General features: G+C 39.5%; 1 protein-coding gene across 1 annotated transcript in view; it reads left to right on the top strand.

Annotated features, from left to right (window-relative positions):
- Ppp2r3a (protein phosphatase 2 regulatory subunit B''alpha) overlaps window positions 1-19,529 on the top strand; it is a 141,689-nt gene that overhangs the window by 98,731 nt on the left and 23,429 nt on the right. Inside the window, exons 7-10 of the mRNA XM_059268459.1 lie at window positions 6,469-6,555; window positions 11,379-11,535; window positions 16,060-16,108; window positions 16,987-17,076. Of these exons, the coding sequence (XP_059124442.1) occupies window positions 6,469-6,555; window positions 11,379-11,535; window positions 16,060-16,108; window positions 16,987-17,076 (383 nt within the window). The remainder of the gene's footprint in view (window positions 1-6,468; window positions 6,556-11,378; window positions 11,536-16,059; window positions 16,109-16,986; window positions 17,077-19,529) is intronic.

Here is a 19,529-nt window from a genome sequence, read left to right as displayed (position 1 = left end):
TTATATAACTGTATAGTCTTCCTTTTCCAGTCCTCCCTTACACTGTAGCATACAAATCTCCAGCCTGATCACATTTGCTTCCAGCCTTCTTCCCATTCTGTCTCCAGTTTCTTCTAGTTTCAAATCTGCTAAATTCAGTAAATTGCAACACAATTCTTCACAGACCTCAGAAGAACAATACTCAACTTCATATGGAAAAACAAAAAAAAACAGGATAGCCAAAACAATCCTATACAATAAAGAAACTTCTGGAGGCATCACCATCCTGACTTCAAGCTCTACTATAGAGCTATAGTAATAAAAAACAACTTGGTATTGACATAAAAACAGACATGTTGATCAATGGAATCAAATCGAAGACCCTGACATTAATCCACACACCTATGAACACCTGATTTTTGACCAAAAAATCCAAAATTATACAATGGAAGAAAGAAAACACCTTCAACAAATGGTGCTGGCATAACTAGATATCTACATGTAGAAGAATGCAAATAGATCCATGCACAAAACTCAAGTACAAATGGATCAAAGACCTCAACATAAATCCAGTTACACTGAACCTCACTGAAGAGAAAGTGGGAAGTAGCCTTGAACGCATTGGCACAAGAGACCACTTCCTAAATATAACACCATTAGCACAGACACTGAGAGCAACAATTAATAAATGGGACCTCCTGAAACTAAGAAGCTTCTGTAAGGCGAAGGACACAGTAAATAAGACAAAACGGCAGCCTACAGAATGGGAAAAGATCTTTTCTAACCTCACATCTGACAGAGGGCTGATCTCCAAATATATAAAGAACTCAAGAAACTAGACATCAAAATATCAAATAATCCAATTAAAAATGGGCTATAGAACTAAACAGAGAATTCTCAACAGAAGAATCTCAAATGGCCAAAAGACATTTAAGGAATTGCTCGACATCCTTAGCCACCAGGGAAATGCAAATCAAAACAACTCTGAGATACCATCTTACACCTGTCAGAATGGCTAACATCAAAAACACTGATGACAGCTTATGTTGGAAAAGATGTAGAGAAAGGGGAACACTCCTCCACTGCTGGTGGAAATGTAGTCTTTGCAGCCACTCTGGAAATCAGTATGGCAGTATCTCAGAAAATTGGGAATCAACCTACTTCAAGACCCAGCAATACCACTCTGGGGCATATACCCAAAAGATGCTCAACCACACCACAAGGACATTTGCTCAACTATGTTCATAGCAGCATTATTCATAATAGCCAAAACCTGGAAACAACCTAGATGTCCCTCAACAAAAGAATGGATAAAGAAAATGTAGTACATTTACACAATGGAGTATTACACAGGGCTAAAAAACAATGTCATCATGAAATTTGTATGCAAATGGATGGAACTAGAAAATAGTCATCCCAAACCCAGAAAGACAAACATGGTATGTACTCATTCATAAGCAAGTATTAGACACAAAGCAAAGGATAACCAGTTTACAATCCACAACCCCAGAGAAGCTAGGTAAAGAGGAGGACCCTAAGAGGAAGATGCATGGATCACCCCAGGAAGGGGAAAGGGTTAAGATCTCCTGGGTAAACTGGGATGGGGAATAAAGGGGAGAGGATGGGAGGTAGGAACATGAGAGTTCCAAATGGTCAAGTTGGGCAAGGGACAGAGAGGGAGAGCAATGAAAGACATACTTTTTTTTTTCTTGGGGTTTTTTTATTTTTAAACAAAAGTTATTCATGTAACATATTTTCATTGTAATTTCCCCTCCTGCAATTCCTCCTATATCCTCCCAACATCCCTACACACCAATCTTTGTTCTCTCCCACCTCTTTAAACACACACCAAAAAAAAAAAAAACACAAAATGGAAATCAAAATAAACAAACAAAAAAGATCAATAAGACCCAAAAAAAGGCCAAACAAAGCAAAATGAGTCACAAAGTCTACAAAATACCATGGAGTTCATTTTATGTTGGCCAACTGCTCCTAGGCATGAGGACTACCTTGAAATATGGTTAAATACCCAGTGAGCCTCCATGGAAGAAAACTGATTTTTCCTTTACCAAAGAATATCAATTACAAATAGCTTCTTGGTTAAAGGTAGGAGCCTTTGTTTCCATCCCCTTCTCAGTGCTGGGACCCCATCTCACTTGGACTAGTGTAGGCCTTGTGTGTGCTGCCAGTTTCTGTGAGTTCATATGTGCATCAGTTCTGTTGTGTCTGGAAGACAATGTTTCCTTAGAGTCATCCATCACCTCTTGCTCTTCAGGATTTCTTCTTCTTCCATATACCTCCCTGAGCCTTGAGGTGAGGGCTTTGATGAAGATACCCCGTTTAGGATGAGTGCTCCAAAGCCTCTCACTGTCTGCACATTAACCAATTGTAGGTCTCCATTAATTCTACTGATTTCTGTATGTTAATTTTGTATCCCAGTACTTTGCTGGAAATGTTTATCAGCTGTAGAAGTTTTCTAGTTGGAGGTTTTAGGATCTTTTTTGTAATGAGAGACTCAATACACACAGAGTCTATTATGAGAGTCTATAATACACACACACACACACACACACACACACACACACACACACACACATCAATTTATTAAGGGGTTCTGTGAGGAAAACAGACTCACTGACACAGGATAAGGTAAATCCAGTTGCAGAGTCCTTGGAAAGCTGGGGACCAATCACATGCCGCTTCACACTACCTGATCTAGTCTTCACCCACAAGAGTGAGACCTCCTTTTCTCCTCCCTTGTAAACGGTCATGTAGGCAGATAAGAAGCACCGCCACTATCAGGCCAGATAGCCCAAAGTCATGGGCGGAGCAAATTCCCACTACACTTTCATGTATAAGATTATATCATCTGCAAATAAAGATACTTTGACTTCTTTTTTATTTGTATTCCCTCCATCTAGTTGTCTTGCTGCTTTAACTAAGACTTCAAGTACTATATTGAATAGGTAAGGAAAGAATGAATATCCTTTTCTTGTTCTTGATTTTAGTAGAAGTGATTTGAGTTTCTGTTAGGTTGGTATTGGCTGTAGCCTTGCCTTTATTACGTATGTCCTTGTATTCCTAGTCTCTCTAGGACTTTTATCAGGAAGGGATGCTGCATTTTTTTTCAAAGGCCTTTTCTACATCTAATGACATGATCATGTGGTTTCTGTCTTTTAATCTGGTGGATTGTGTTTACATATGTTAGACCATCACTATTTCTGGGATGAATCGAACTTGATCATGGTAGAAAATCTTTTTGATGTATTCTTGGATTTAATTGGGAAGTATTTTATTTAAAATCATTGCATCTATATTCATAAGCGATATTGATCTATAATTTTCTTTTTTTGTTGGCTCTTTGTGTGGTTTGGGTATCAGGATAATTGTAGCCTTATAAAAAGAATTAGGAGCCAGGTGGTGGTGGTGGTGGTGGTACACATCTTTAATCCCAGCACTCAGGAGGCAGAGGCTGGTAGATCTCTGTGAGTTGGAGGCCAGCCTGTTCTCTGGAGAGTTCCACGACAGCTAGGACTACATAGAAAAACCCTGTTTTGAAAAACCAAAACAGAAAAAAGAAAGAAAGAAAAAGAGAATTAGGAAATATTCCTTTCTTCAGTTTCTATTTTGCAAAGTAATTTGAGAAGAGAAGTATTATTGGTGTTAATTCTTCTTTCTTTGACAGTCTGGCAGAATTCTGTGCTGAATCCATCTGGACCTGGCCTTTGTTTTGTTTTGTTTTTTTAATTAAATTAACTTTATTTTTTCCAGCCTGATCACAGTTTTCCCTCCCTCCCTCCCTCCACTCCCCCAGACCCTCTCCCCACACTCTCCGCCCCGCCCCCAAACCTTCACTATCCCTTCCATCCACTCCTCCTCCTCCTTCCTCTTCAGAAAAGGGCAGGCTTCCCTTGTATATCAGCCAGCCATGGCTAGCAAGTTGCAGTAAAACTGGGCACCTCCTCTCCTATTAAAGCTAGACAAGGCAGCCCCGTAGGAGGAAAGCAGGTAACAGAGTTAAAGACACCCACTGCTTCCACTGTTAGGAATCCCCACAAGAAGACCAAGCTACACAGCTGTAACATGTGCAAAGGGCCTAGGTCAGTCCCATCCAAGCTCTCTGGTTGGCAGTTTAGTCTCTGTGAGCCCAGGTTAGCTGATTCTGTGGGTTTTCTTGTGGTATCCTTGGCCCCTCTGGTTCTCACAATCCTTCCTTCCCCTCTTCCACAGGATTCCCCAAGCTCTATCTTATGTTTGGCTATGAGTCTGCATCTGTTTCCATCAGTTACTGGATGAAGTCTCGCTGATGATAGTTGGGCTAGGCAGCAGTCTGAGTATAGCAGAATATTGTTAGGAATCATGTCATTACTTTTTTTTTTTTTTTTTTTTTTTTTTTTGCCAGTCATGTTTGGTTCTATCCTCAGTCTCTGGACTATCCAGCCTCTGGGTCCTGGCCCTCCAGGCAGTGTCGGGTGGGCTCCATCTTATGGTATAGAGTCTCAAGCTGGACCAGTCACTGGTTACTCCCATAATTTCTGCACCAGCTTTACCCGAGCACACCTTGTAGCAGGGCAATGTAAGTCAAAAGTTATGTGACTGACTGGGAGACTTTTTTTTTTTTTTTTTTTTTTTTGGTTTTTTGAGACCGGGTTTCTCTGTGTAGTTTTGGTGCCTGTCCTGGATCTCACTCTGTAGACCAGGTTGGCCTCAAACTCACAGAGATCCGCCTGGCTCTTCCTCCCAGGTGCTGGGATTAAAGACGTGTGCCACCACCACCTGGCTCTACTTCAATTTTCTTGTATTTGTTAAGACTTGATTCATGTCCAAGTATGTCAGTTTTGGAGAAAGTTCATCAGCTGCTGAGAATAAAGTATATTCTTCTATGTTTGGGTGAAATATTATGTAAATGTCTTCTATATCCCTTTGATTTATGACATTATTTAGCACCAGCATTTCTGTTTCATTTGTGTCTGGGTGACCTTTTTATTGGCAAGAGTTGGGAATTGAAGTCACCCATTATCACTAAAGGTCAAAATGTGATGTCTAGCTGTAATAGTGTTTCTTTTATGAACTTGAGTACCCTTGGGTTTGGTGCATTAATGTTTAGAACTGCAATGTCTTCTTGATGTTTTCCCCCCTTTAGAAAGTATGTAGTGTCCTTTCCTATCTCTTCCAGTTAGTTTTGGTTAGAAGTCTATTTTGTGAGGTATTAAAATGGCTATAACTGTTTGCTTTGTTGTGCTGGGATCTAATCATCCAGAATATGATGTTTAAGGAGTTACTTGGTGTCAATATCTGGTCTTGTCTTTATTGGGTAAGTGTTTTGTTCTTTGGTTGCTGTCGCCCTCTCTGGATCCTAGGCAAGTGTGGTGACTATGGATCCCCGTAGAGACTTTCTGAAGGCCGGCCGTGGTGGTGGTGGTGCGCCTTTAATCCCAGCACTTGGGAGGCAGGCGGATCTCTGTGAGTTCTAGGCCAGCCTGAGCTACGGAGTGAGTTCCAGGGAAGGCTCTAAAGCTACACAGAAAAACCCTGTCTCAAAAAAAAGTGAGGAGAATTTCTGAGGTCCCTGGGGGACAGAAAAGAATAGAGATGGGCTGAAAGGAAAGGCTGAGAGGGTTTTGGGGAAAGAGCTAAGCTGCATCCCCAATATAACTTTAGTAATCAAAATAATGCACCTTTGAATCATGCCAGTTTGACAGTCATCCTTCTGACTGACTGATCATTAAGCCAACACAGTAGAATCTTCCCACCTCATTACTCTACCAAATGTACACAGCCCAATGAGGCATCCCTGTGTAATTGAGAAACAAAGGAAGTGATAAATAAATGGCTAGGAAATGAAAATATGAAAGGGAATTTTTTCTCTTATAAAGGCAATTGTAAACTATATATATATATATATATATATATATATATATATGATTAAATTTTATATATATAGGGTTAAAATACACAGTTCTGGTTTTTCCACAGAATTGCAATTGACATCAAAAGTTGTTACTTAAATTAGCTCCACATATATTCATAATCTGGTCTTCGGTAGGGTAATAGGTTTTCTATCCCCCAATAATAGGTTTCTCCACTGACGCAGTAAGCCAGATCAAGACGAATTGAAAACGTATATCAACAGGTTTATTTGAGCAAAGCACCTCCTGGGTGGGTTCTCCAGTCCCAGAGATCCAGGCTAGAGAAGCCACATGAACTAAAGCAGGGAGATTATATAGCCTGTAGGAGAGGGGTGGTGACATGTCTGCCACAAGCTGGGTTTGTGTCCAAGTATGGTCAAAAGCTAGAATGGTTAGGCAGGGCTTGGGCTGCTGGCAGCATCAGAATGCGGAACTGGGCTTTTTGGCACCTTTTCTTTGTTGGAGATTCTCTGAGAGGGTGGGGTTTGGAGAGAGACAGGAATGGAGCTTTCCAGATCTGAACATAAGGAAATAGAGATCTGAACTGTTTTAATTGTTTTTGTTTTCCTTTTGGAACTAGGTTGTTCAGAGGATATTCTACACGGTCAACAGATCTTGGAGTGGAAAAATTACTTCAACAGAGATAAGGAAAAGCAACTTTTTGCAAGTATGCCTCTCATATAAAGATACATACCAATTTAATAATTTTACTTTACTTAAATATTTTTTTTTCTTACTCTATTATACAACACTATCACTGTTTCCAGGCTGTAAGCACTTATCACTTGCCCATGTAGTGCGAAGGGGCTGTTAAAGAAGATAGAATAAGATGGGATTTCTGCCTGCAAGCATGCGGTGTGAAACAAAAACAGAAAGGCACATTCTCACCTGAATTGATAGATATGCATAGGAGGTGCAGAGGAAGCCTCAGAAGGGTCAGCGTGTGATCCTTATCTTGGAGAATATCAGGAGTTTACCAAGATAAAACAGCAAAAGAAAGGGGTTTCCAGTAAACAGCAGCAGCACAAGCCAAAGCCAGAGACAGAAAGTGTGCTTGTGTTCAAGACCTTCTGACCAGTGGCTCCTGTGAAAGTGACTAGGTTGGGAAAATGGGCTTACCAAAGAAATGAAAGTATATGGACTTGATTCCTTTAGTAATGACTCTACCTTGCTGCTGCTGGAAATAATAAATCTTATTCAGTTATTTTATCAAACAAAAAAAAATGATTGACCACTAGTGGGAGCCTTTTACTGAGATAACCTTGATACCCAATTGTTTAAGCTTCTATAAATGTAAAGAAAATAGAATGGTTCACACACTTAGAAATGTGTGTGTGTATGTGTGTGTGTGTGTGTGTATTTTTAAATGGTTCACACTAAATGAAGCTTATACTGATAACAGTACCTTCTTACTATCTTCATCTTCACATGAGACAGAGAAGGTATTAGAGACCTAGCAAATTAGCAATCCATAATGGACAAATAATAATTTGTTATTCTACAACAGCAATTCTCACCCTCAGAATCGCAACCCCCTTAGAAGTTGGACAACCCTTTCATGAGAGTTGCATATCAGATATTTAGATTATGGTTCTAACAATAGCAAAATTATAGTTATGAAGTAGCAACAAAAATAATTTTATGGTTGGGAGTCACCACAACATAAAGAACCATATAAAAGGGTTGCAGCATTAGGAAGGTTGAGAACCACTGTTCTAACGCGAACAGTCAGCATCACAATCATTGTTGATACTTACTGAACATCTGGTACCTACCTGGGCTCTTAGTAGGTATTATGAAATGGGTTAAGAAGGCAGAAATTTCCTTAATGACGCAAAAGTTAGACAGGCGGTGGTAGCGCATGCCTTTAATCCCAGCACCTGGGAGGCAGAGCCAGGTGGATCTCTGTGAGTTTGAGGCCTACAGAGTGAGATCCAGGACAGGCTCCAAAGCTACACAGAGAAACCCGGTCTCAAAAAACCAAAAAAAAAAAAAAAAAAAAAAAAGTTATAACGTTTCACATCTTACCACCACCACCACCCCACTTTGTTTTGTTTGTTTGTTTGTTTTTGTTGTTGTTATTTTTTTATGGGCGGTGGTGTTTTGCCTGCATGTATGTCTGTGTAAGGATGTTGGGTCCCCTGGAACTGGAGTACAGACAGTTGTGAACTGCCATGTGGGTGCTGGGAATTGAACCTGGGTTCTCTAGAAGAATAGCTAATGCTCTTAACCACTGAGCCATTTCTCAAGCCCATCCCTCTTTGGTTTTTCATGACAGGTTTCCCTGTGTAGCACTTGCTGTCCTGGAGCTCGCTCTTAATACACCAGGCTGGCCTCAAACTCAGAGACCCGCCTGCCTCTGCCTCCCAAGTGCCAGATTAAAGGCCACCACTGCCCAGCAAATTCTCACATTTTTAATGTGTGAATGGATATGTACTACATGCATGCCTGTTCCCAAGGAGGTCAGAAGAGGATGTTGGACCCCATGGAACTCATTGTGAGCCACCACATGGGTACTGAGAACTGAACCCAGATCCTCTCTACAAGAGCACCAAGTACTCTTGACCCCTGAGCCATTACTGCAGCCCCTAAATTTTTATTATTGTAATAAATTCTTTTGTAATTATATAATTTGAGACAAGTATAGTTGAGTAACTTCCATAGAAGCATACAGTTAGTAGGTTGCAAAACTGAGAGCAGAATTCAAATGTTCTCTTTCTACACGGTGACTTACTTACTCCTCTTCCTTTATTTCCTTACCCATCTCCTTAGTCTTCCTCTGAGTCTAGTTTTATGAATATACTTAAGAGTAAAAAATTAAGCAGAAATCAGTTTATCTCTTAACCCAACATTTCATGCACTCCCCATAGTGAGAACTCATACATCTGTATTCTTATTTTAAATTTTATTCATTTATGTTTTTATGTGTATAAGTGTTTTGTCTGCATGTATGTATATGCACCACATGTGTGCTTGGTGCTCTCAGAAGCCAGAAGAGGGTGTCAGGTCCCTAGGACTGGAATTATAGAGGGTTGTGAGCTACTGTGTGGGTGCTGGGAATTGAACCCAGGCCCTCTGGAAGAGCAGCCAGTGCACTTAACCACTGAGCCATGTTTCCAGCCCCTGTAGTCTTATTTTATATATATAGTATATAATTTAGTTTTGTGAGACTCCTAGAGAGAGAGAGATGTTTTAATTAATTAATTTAATTATTTATTGGGGTGGGGTGGCATACAAGTATTGTTGTCAGAAGGACAGCTTGCCAGAATTGATTCTCTCCTCCTACCATGTGGTCTCAGGGGTCAAATTCAGGTCATCATACTTGGCAACAGGTGCTTTTACCCTCTAAACTATCCCACTGGCCCTACAAGTTCTTTTTTGAAGTATGAGGGGAGGATACTTACTACTCTATAAATTTGGTTGGGTTTTCTTTTCTTGTTTTTTGTTTGTTTGTTTCCGAGACAGGGTTTCTCTGTAAAACAGTCCTGGCTGTCCTGGAACTACTCTGTAGCCCAGGTTGGCCTCAAACTCACAGAGATCCACCTACCTTTGCCTCCCAAGTGCTGGGATTAAATTGGTTGGGTTTTCTTTTCACTTAAAAATAGCTTGGGATTCCTTCCATTTCTAGCCATCTATACTACATGATTGATTGCATGGCTATGCTGTAATTAATTATATATTCCTCTACTGAGACTTAGGGCATTTTTATATTCTCTCTTATTAGAATGATGTAGTGAACATCCTTGTACTGTATATATGAATAAGAATTTCTCTAGACTACTAAAGGAAAAATTCCTAGATCAAATGGTCCTCTGATACAGCCTATTAACCCTTACAAATCCTATTCATGTTTTCATTACATATTCACTAACTAGGGAGCAGAGGAAGACCTGTGTGAGTAAAGTCCTGAGTGGATGTGTATTTTGACATGACAGCCTGTGGAGGACTCCAAGACCAGTTAGCCCATGGGAAATGGGCAAAGTTTTGAACCATGTGAGCTAGGCTCAAAAGAAATGCCAAAGCTTTTCTTGAGGCCAAGTATGTGTTTATGGATGATTAATCAGTGTGTGCAAAGACCAGCAACTGTGGCTTCCTCCTCCTGTATGTTTACAGGCTGATACTGCTCACCTACAGAGACCTCCTGCTGAGACTAGCTAAACCCCAACCACCACCTTGTGCTGCCCTACTAAACCTGGGAAGTTCCAGGATAATGCCAGAGAGCCCCACCTGATCCCAGCTCCACTGTCTGTGTGCCTGTCTGTCCCTCGGCCCTTTCTTCACTCCCTTGTTGTTAGGGACCCAAGCAGGGCAGGATGGCAGCCAACAACAGGAGTCAATTTACACTTACCCCACAGCGTGGTTTTCTTTTGTGTTTATGAAGACTATAATTTCATTTCTGCTTACTTCAGAATCTTCCATTAAAAAGATTTATATAACTCAATGATTTTTTTTTTTCAGTTTATAAAAGCATTTCCTGGGGGCTGGAGAGATGGCTCAGAGGTTGAGAGCACTGGCTGCTCTTCCAGAGATCCTGAGTTCAATTCCCAGCAACCACATGGTGGCTCACAACCATCTACAATGAGATCTGGTTCCCTCTTCTGGCCTGCAGGCATCCATGCAGGCAGAACACTGTATGCATAATAAATAATTCTTTTAAAAAAAATAAAATAAAATCATTTCCTATTGTATACATTAAAAAAATAATTTATCAGAGTAATATATTTATATTACAAAATAGTCCTCTTTGTCCTTTATGTTTTCTGCCTTGAATTCCACTTTATTTCCAATTAGTATTGTTAGCCATTTTTTCTTTTTATTAACACTTGGCTAGTGTGTTTGTTTGTCTTTTATAAGCCTCTTTTATTTTGGACATACTTTTTAAATTTTTTATTACATTTCTGTGTGGTATGTGTGAGCAGGTAGAGGTCAGAAGTCAGGAATCTGTTCTCTCCTTGCAGTGTGGGCCCTGGTATCTTACTTAGCAGGCTTAGTAGCAAGCACCCCTACCTGCTGAGCCATCTCACCAGCCCCATTAGACCTATCTCTTATGGGCAGTATACTTATTTATTGGTTTTTGAGGGTTTTTTTATATTTGATCAAAAATATTTTAATAAGTAAATTTAGCTCATTTGTATTTATTTCTGACAAAAAAAAAAAAAAAAGCCAGGTAGTGGTGGTGCATGCCTTTAGTCCCAGCACTCAGGAGGCAGGGGAAAGTGGATCTTTGTGAGTTTGATTTTTTTTTTTTTTTTTTTTTGAGACCAGCTTGGTCTACACAGTGAGTTCCAGGACATCCAGACATCCAGGGCTATACAGAAAAACCCTGTCTCAAAAAAAAAAAAGAAAAAGAAAAAGAAAGCATACATAAGTTCCTGGTTTGGTACCAAAAGCAAAATTTTAATCAATGAACAGGTATTTTCTAGACTCTATAAAAGCCACAGCTAGTTATGCATTGTTTAAAAAGTAATTGTTTTATTCATACCATTTCAGACTCTGGCCCTCTTGGAGGAAGAGGAAGATATAAACCAAATCACAGATTACTTCTCTTATGAACACTTCTATGTCATTTATTGTAAATTCTGGGAACTAGATGGTGATCATGACCTGTACATCAGCCAGGATGATCTATCTCGATACAATGACCAGGGTGAGTGATTCTATAGATGCTAAAACTAAACCTTTTTTCAAAGATGTATAAATTGTCTCCCCTCGTTATAAGAAATTCCCTTTCTTAAATTCTATTAGTAAGTCTCTTTATATGGCCAATAATTTTTAAATGAGAATGAACAAAGATAAATGTGTTCATTTGTTCACTGTAGGCCAGGCTGGCCTTGAACTCATAGAGAGCTACCTACCTGTGCCCCTCTGGTGCTGGGGTTAAAGGTGTGTACCACCATGCCTAGCCAAAGGTAATTGCTTAAACTTTTAAGAGGCCAGAGAAGGAGTTTGGAGGTGAGTAAGTAACAACAGTTTTAAAAGTAGGAGGTTTTTGCAGTAATATGCATCATTAAGATGATGATCAAATACATGTGCAAATCTGTTTTAAAACCTTCTCGCTTAATAATATTTCTATTAAAGCTACAAATGAAATTTCTTTTTTTTTTTTTTCCTTTTCTGTGGGTCTCACTATGTTCCCTTGGCTGGTCTGGAACTCACTATGAAAATCAAGCTGGCCTGCCACAGATTTCATTTTCAAGGACTCATAAAAATTTACTTTTGGTGGGGGTGGCTAGAGACATGGCTCAGTGGTTAAGAGCACTTGCTACTCTTACAGAGTATCTGAGTTTGGTTCCCACACCCACATCGTGCAGCTCATAACCTCCTCTCTCTCTCTGGTTCCTGAGGTTCTCATGACCTCTCTAGTCTCTGAGGGCATGTGCACTCACATGCTTGTACCCACACACAGACAGACCCAGAGACTTAAAATAAACCTTTTTTTTTTAAGCCTACTTTTTAATTTTTTTAATTTTAACTCCAGAAAAGTATTTTGTCTACAGATGAATTTCATTGTTTTCTTCTGCTAAAAAAGAAAGTTAACATATCACATTTTTAGGCTTAGGTTTTATTTTCCTTTTTATAAAGTTGGAACTTAGTGCCAACTAATTTGTAATTCTTTCCTTTTTTGAAAATTTCAATCATGTGAGAGAGAGAGAGTGTGTGTGTGTGTGTGTGTGTGTGTATGCGTGTATGCGCGCACACACAGGTATACTCATGCTACTGCACTCATGTGGAGGTCAGAGAACAACTTAAGAGAGTTAGTTCTCTCCTTCCACCATGTGGGCTCCAGGGATCAAATTCAGGTCACGTTTAGTGATAAATGCCTTTACACACTCAGCCATCTTGTTGGCTCCTGATATGTAATAATCTTAACTAAGTGCCAAGATATATTGATTCATTCTTCTCTCATAAGATCATCCTTATTCTGTCTTTAAATATCTTCCCAGCAATTTTTAAATCATACTTTTGTCCTTTTAGAGATAGCAGAGAACAAATCTTTAGTGAGCTAAATTTTGTTTTTCATTTGATAAATCTCTAATGGGATCTGTGTGACAAGCCCCACTTCATGAATGACTGATTTTTGCAGTGCTGGAGATTGAACCTGGGACATCATATATGCTTGGCAAATGCTCTATCATTAAGCTGTGTCTCCACCCTATAAGCTTGTTTTGTCTGGTAATCAAGTTTCATAGAGCTTTGCACATTTACGAAACAGGTTTGGTTTGGTTTGACTTGGTTTTTGAGCTAAGCACAGTGGCCCAGGCCTATAGTCTCAGATACTGAAGAAGCTGAGGCAGGAGGATTTCTGTAGCATAGTATTTGGAAGCCAGCCTGGGAAACATAGACCCTATCTGAGCAGGGAGGGTGGAGAAACCAGCAGAGTTCTCTCTCAAATTCTTGGGTGCCAAGCAGGAATCTTGGGCAAATCCTCGAATGTACTTCTGCCTTCAAGTTTTTGTTTTGCCTTCCGCCTTCAAGTAGTCAATCTGTTATTGGATTAACAAAAATTAATATATTCATAAGGGTCTCAGGTCAGCCATAGCTATATACCTTCCTGTTAATCCAGAGATCTTACATAACCCATGGACTCTAAAGCCCCCTCTCCTGGTCTTACTGCCATTATTTCCAGATACTATATGTACTGATTGGATTGATGTTAATGGCGTAGTGAAGGGAACATTAAACTCTGCTTTTTTTTTTAAGATCTCAAACTCACAGAGATCCGCCTGACTCTGCCTCCCAAGTGCTGGGATTAAAGGCGTGTGCCAACACCGCCCGGCAAACTTGGCATTTTTGTCTATTCACCAGATTCTGCTTTAGACCACAGTCTTTAGTTTTAGGATAATAAACCTTCCAAAGTTAAAACAACTTTTTAAAAGACGGTAGGGAGCAGGAGTGCTGCCTCAGCAGTTTAGAGCACTTAACTGCTCTTGCAGAGGAACTGGGCTCCATTCCCACCACCTACATAGCAGCTCACAAATGTCTGTAACTCCAGTGCCAGGGGATTTGATACCCTCTTTTGGCCTCCACAGGCACCAGGCACTCATTGATGCATATACATACATGCAGGCAAAACACTCATACATAGAAAGTAAAAATAAATAAACTGGCTTAAATATGTTAGCATTAGAATTTAATATTTTTGCTGTTTCTATATACCCTTCTAATTTCTCTCTAGTATAAAATATTTATTCATTAACTCAAAGTTCAGCAAAGTTCAGAGACTGTAGAGACTTTTGTATATGCCAGGCATGGCTTATCTTGACACATATATTTCTAATTTTCCTAGCCAAATTGACTTACATGTTGACTATACCTAACTCTAAAAAGAATAGATGATGGGAGCTGCTAACCCTCTATTGAATTCCTTGGTAGTCCTGAAATTTTAGTGTGCATTCCATTGCCTGAGGTGCTTGTTAAAAGAACAGATCTAGAGATCCCTGGGCCTTGCCTTGCCTCTTCTCTCTCCCCTCCCCTCCCTTCTTCTCCTGTCTGTCTCCTTCTTTCTTCCTTCCTCCTTCTTCCCTCCACCACCTCCTCCTCCTCCTCCTCCTCCTCCTCCTCCTCCTCCTCCTCCTCCTCCTCCTCCTCCTTCTCTCTCTCTCTCTCTCTCTCTCTCTCTCTCTCTCTCTCTCATTCACTCTCTCGCGCCCCCCCCTTTCTGGCTATTTGAATCTATAAAGGTATACTGCTATACATTTTTTAGGGTATGTCATCAAAAACAAACATATTATCTGAAGATATAATTGTTACTGAGGATATAGCTCAGTGCTAGGTTGCTTGCCTAGCATGTGCAAAACCCTGGGTTCAGTCCCCCAGTAGAACCAATAACAACAACAACAACAAGCCATTATGTGTCTGTAAATAAAACTTACTGATGAAATTTCTTTAAAATGTTATATCTGCCGGGCGGTAGTGGCGCACGCCTTTAATCCCAGCACTCGGGAGGCAGAGCCAGGCGGATCTCTGTGAGTTCGAGGCCAGCCTGGGCTACCAAGTGAGTTCCAGGAGAGGCACAAAGCTACACAGAGAAACCCTGTCTCGAAAAACCAAAAAAAAAAAAAAAAAAAAAAATGTTATATCTTAGACTCTTACAGAATGAGAATATAAGAAAAGTATGTTTATGGTATGTCTTGGTATGTTTTTAAAAGCTGCTTTGAAGCATTCTCCATCATTTTACTTTGTTTCATTTTATATTATTTCAGAAGCTGTACAATCAGTTTCCCTTTAATTTAATGTTAGGATAAAATTTGTCTTGTTATAGAAAATTTGTTTTGTTTTATTGAATAACAAGATCAATACAAATTCTGTGTATTTTTGTCTTAGTTGTCAGTATGTTCAGAATTAACTTAGAACTCAACCATATAAATAACTAAACAGATGTCAGATACATTCATTTGCCTGTTCTTTTTTTAAAATTAGTGATTGATACTTTAAACCTACCTCATTCTTCTAAAAAGTATAAATTATGCCTAAATAAGAATGTAGGATCTAGGCAGACAAAATTCCTGCACAAATAGGGGTAGGGCCCCCAAGGTCCCACCCTTCACAGAGGAGATTTTGGTGGTTGATCATTAGTGAGGGAGGAAGATTCACTCTCTTGGGTATCTTGCCCATGCCCCCATGGAAGCCCCACACACATGTGCATATGGGAAGCACATGGACTCATGGGTTTAATGACCAAAAACAGAGGCCATGGAATAGGGAGAGAGACAGACTAAGAGAAACTTGGCATAGAGAGGTAACAGTGGATGGATAGGCTCAAAATACATTATATGAATATATAAAATTTTCAATGAATAAACTTTATTTTTTAAAAGAATTTAGGGGTTGGGGATGTGACTGAGTTGATGGAGTGTTTGACTAGCATATATAGGCCTGTGTTTGATTTCCAGCACCACATAAACTGTGTACAGTGGTGCACACCTATAACCCCAGCTCATGGTGGTAGAAACAGGAAGATCAGAAGTTCAAGGTCATCCTCAGTTATATAGCAAATAGAGTTCACCCTGGGAGATATATATATATATATATATAAAAAACCTGTCTCACAAAAGGAAAATTTAACGGTTGATATTCTCACTGTGGAAGATGTTTATGGTTTAGCTTTAACTTTAGCAAATGAAAACAAATTTGTCAGGAATTTTTCTAACTAATTCTTATTTACATTTAGCTTCATCAAGTAGAATTATTGAAAGAATATTTTCGGGAGCAGTAACAAGGTATGAAAAGTTTAAAATTTGAATTTTATTTAGTGGGCTAGCAATAAGTAATAGAAAAATGAAATAAAACAATTTGAGTTTCAAAATGAATTATACTATTGCTGCAATCTCATTTAGCAGAGCTACTAAGTCAAATATCTAAAATATGTACAATCATGGCTTAATAAAAGACAGTAATTCCTTAATATTAGTACAATGTCTAAATATAAGTAACAATATCTAATCCCATTGATTATCAGGTTAGAAACCAGGGCCAGACCTAGTGGCATGAGCCTGTAATCTTCAGATAGTAGGCTAAGGCAGGATGCTCACAAACTGAAGCTTTCTTGGGCCATATAGTCAGTTCAAAGTCTGCCTAGGCAATTTAATAAGACCTTGTTTCAAAAAATTAAAAGTAAGCTGGACATGGTGGCACATGCCTTTAATCCCAACACTTTAGAGACATATAAGCAGGTGGATCTCTGTAAGTTCAAGACCAGCCTGGTCTACATACTGAGTTCCAGCCCCTAAAGGCTACATACTGAGACCCTGTCTCACACAAATTAATTAGTTAACTAAATAATAAATATAAAGTAAATAGAAGTAAGGATGTAACTCAGTGGTAGAGTACTTGCTTGCCCTGTATTAGGCTTTAAGTTCAAACTCTAGTACCACAAAAGCAGCACGATTGATTTTTTTTTTCATTTAGGCAAATGTCTTCTAGTTTCACCTTGTAGGCCTCAGAAAATAAGACAGGCCTCAAAAGGGTTACATTTTCTGAACTATCCAGTTTTATGAGGAATCCATCATTTTCTTCTTTATTTAGTAAATTTCTAAAGAGTGATGTTACTTTATTTCTTAATTGCTCAGGAAATTTTATAACCATGTGTTTTCTTCAGAGGGAAAACAGTACAAAAAGAGGGAAGAATGAGTTATGCAGATTTTGTTTGGTTTTTGATTTCTGAGGAAGACAAACGGAACCCTACCAGGTAAGTTTTTGTTGTCAAGATGTAAACACATGCACAAAGCTTGGAAAGAGCATGGTGTATACCTAGTAAACTGACCTGGCCTAGTCATAGCAGGATATGTTGGAGTGTCTCTATCTTCATAGAGCTCAGTCTAAGAAAGCAGAGGCACAGAACGAACCATGGTCATTGTGCCTCAAGGGAAGAGCTATTACCCACATAAAGGTAAAATGAAGCATACTCTTTCCAGGAGAGAGAAATAGAATTGGTGAGTATTTATACAGAGTGTAGAATAGATTCTTTAAATTTTAGTTCTTTCATAATCTGCACTAGTTTTATAGTAAATTAAAGAAGGAAGGAAAAGCAAATCGAGGGACTAAAGAGATGGCTCAGTGTATAAAGCCCTCCCATACAAGCTTGAGGACCAGAGTTCAAATCCCCAGCACTTACATAAAAGCCAAGAAGGTGTGAGAGTCCCACCTGTAATTCCATTGCTCAGGAGATAGAGACAATGGATTCTCAGGGCAGGCTGGCTAGCTATACCACCTGAATCAGTGAGACCCAGGTTTACCAAGAGACTCTCCCTCAGTAAATAAACTGGAGAGCACTTGGGAAAGACACCTGGCATCACCTCTGACATACTTGTACAAACGTGTACTTTCACCTACATATGCTTGTGAACATAAAAAAAAAAACAAAAAAACAAAAACATTGTGACTAGTATGTAAGATCTCAGCCTCACGCTCCCAGTTGAAATCATCACTCCCTTTCCTTGGCACTCTCAAACATGCCTTGATTTGTGGTGTGAATTTACATATCTTTCTATCTACTACTGTTTCCTGGTTAAGCCAAAGATCTAGGTCTCTCTCAAAAAGGACCTCTTGCCTATAAAATAATGTTCTAGCCGGGCAGTGGTGGCGCACGCCTTTAATCCCAGCACTCGAGAGGCAGAGCCAGGAGGATCTCTGTGAGTTCGAGGCCAGCCTGGGCTACCAAGCAAGTTCCAGGAAAGGCTCAAAGCTACACAGGGAAACCCTGTCTCGAAAAAACCAAAATAATAATAATAATAATAATAATAATAATAATAATGTTCTATACAGTTTCTGCTAAGTACCAAGGAAGGCAGGTGATACATGCCTTGATGCCAATGTGGACTCTTCATATTGGTTCAAAAGTTATTGAAGGGACTAGAGAGATGGTTATACAGGTAAGAGCACTGACTGCTTTTTCAGGTGACTGGGGTTCGATTCCCAGCACCCATATGGCAGCTCACAACTATCTGTAACTCCAGTCCCAAGAGATCTAATGCCCTCTTCTAGCCTCTAGAGCAGAGGTTCTCAACCTGTGTGTTACAGCCCTTTCAGGGGTCAAAAGGGGTCAGATAGCCTGCATATCAGATATTTCCATTATGATTCAATAACAGTAGCAAAGTTATAGTTATAAAATGGCAACAAAAGTAATTTTATGGCTGGTGGTCACCACAGCATGAGGAACTGTATTAAAGGGCCACAGCATTAGGAAGGTTGAGGACCACTCCTCTGAAGACACCAGGCATGCATGTGGTACACAGACATAGTTAACTGAAATTTTAAGTATTGAAATATTTAGTATAATGTGAATAAATAATTGAAATAGAAAAATAAGCTAGGCATGATACATGTCTTTAATCCCAGCACATGAGAGGCAGAGGTAGTTGCATCTCTGTGAGTTTGAGGCCAGTCTGGTCTACATAGAGAGTTCCAGGCCAGCCAGGGCTACATAGTAAGACTCTGTCTCAAAACAGAAACGAACAGGTAGAGAGCAATAAAAGAAGATACCTGAGGTCAGTCTTTGGCTTTTGCGCGCGCGCGCGCGCGCGCGCACGCGCGCACACACACACACACACACACACACACACAGAAAAAGAGAGATTTATTAGTGGATATGATCATAAAAATGATACATGACCTTCCAAAAATACTAATTGGTTTAAAGGTACAAAAAGAAAAAAGGGGAAAGCGTAAAAAACAATAGGTCATGTAAATAAGAGCAGTAAATATGATTATGCTGATATAAAGAAAATATAGACTTTAATAAAATTCTAGAGACAAAGACATGTTTATATGACAAGAAGGACAATCTAACATATTGTAATTATAAAGATATATTCACCTAGCCAGGCAGTGGAGGTACACACCTTTAATGCCAGCACTCAGGAGGCAGAGGTGGGTAGATCTCTAGAGTTCAAGGCCAGCCTGGTCTACAGAGCAAGTTTCAGGCCAGCTGAAACTATACAAAGAAACCCTGTCTCAAAACAAAACAATACAAAAAGATAGATACACCTAAGAGTCCCAAAATGCATATGAAAGAAAAATAAAGTATTGCAGAAGTAAATAAGAATTCACAGTTATTATTGGAGACTTCAATATCCTACCATCAATAATAAATCAACCAACTATGAAGGTCAACGAGGAAATAGAGGTTGTAAATGATACCAT

Source organism: Peromyscus eremicus, chromosome 7 (genome assembly GCF_949786415.1).
Source record: "Peromyscus eremicus chromosome 7, PerEre_H2_v1, whole genome shotgun sequence".
Taxonomy (NCBI): Eukaryota; Metazoa; Chordata; class Mammalia; order Rodentia; family Cricetidae; genus Peromyscus; species Peromyscus eremicus.
Note: the sequence above shows the minus strand (reverse complement) of the source record. Positions and strands in the feature narration are given on the sequence as shown.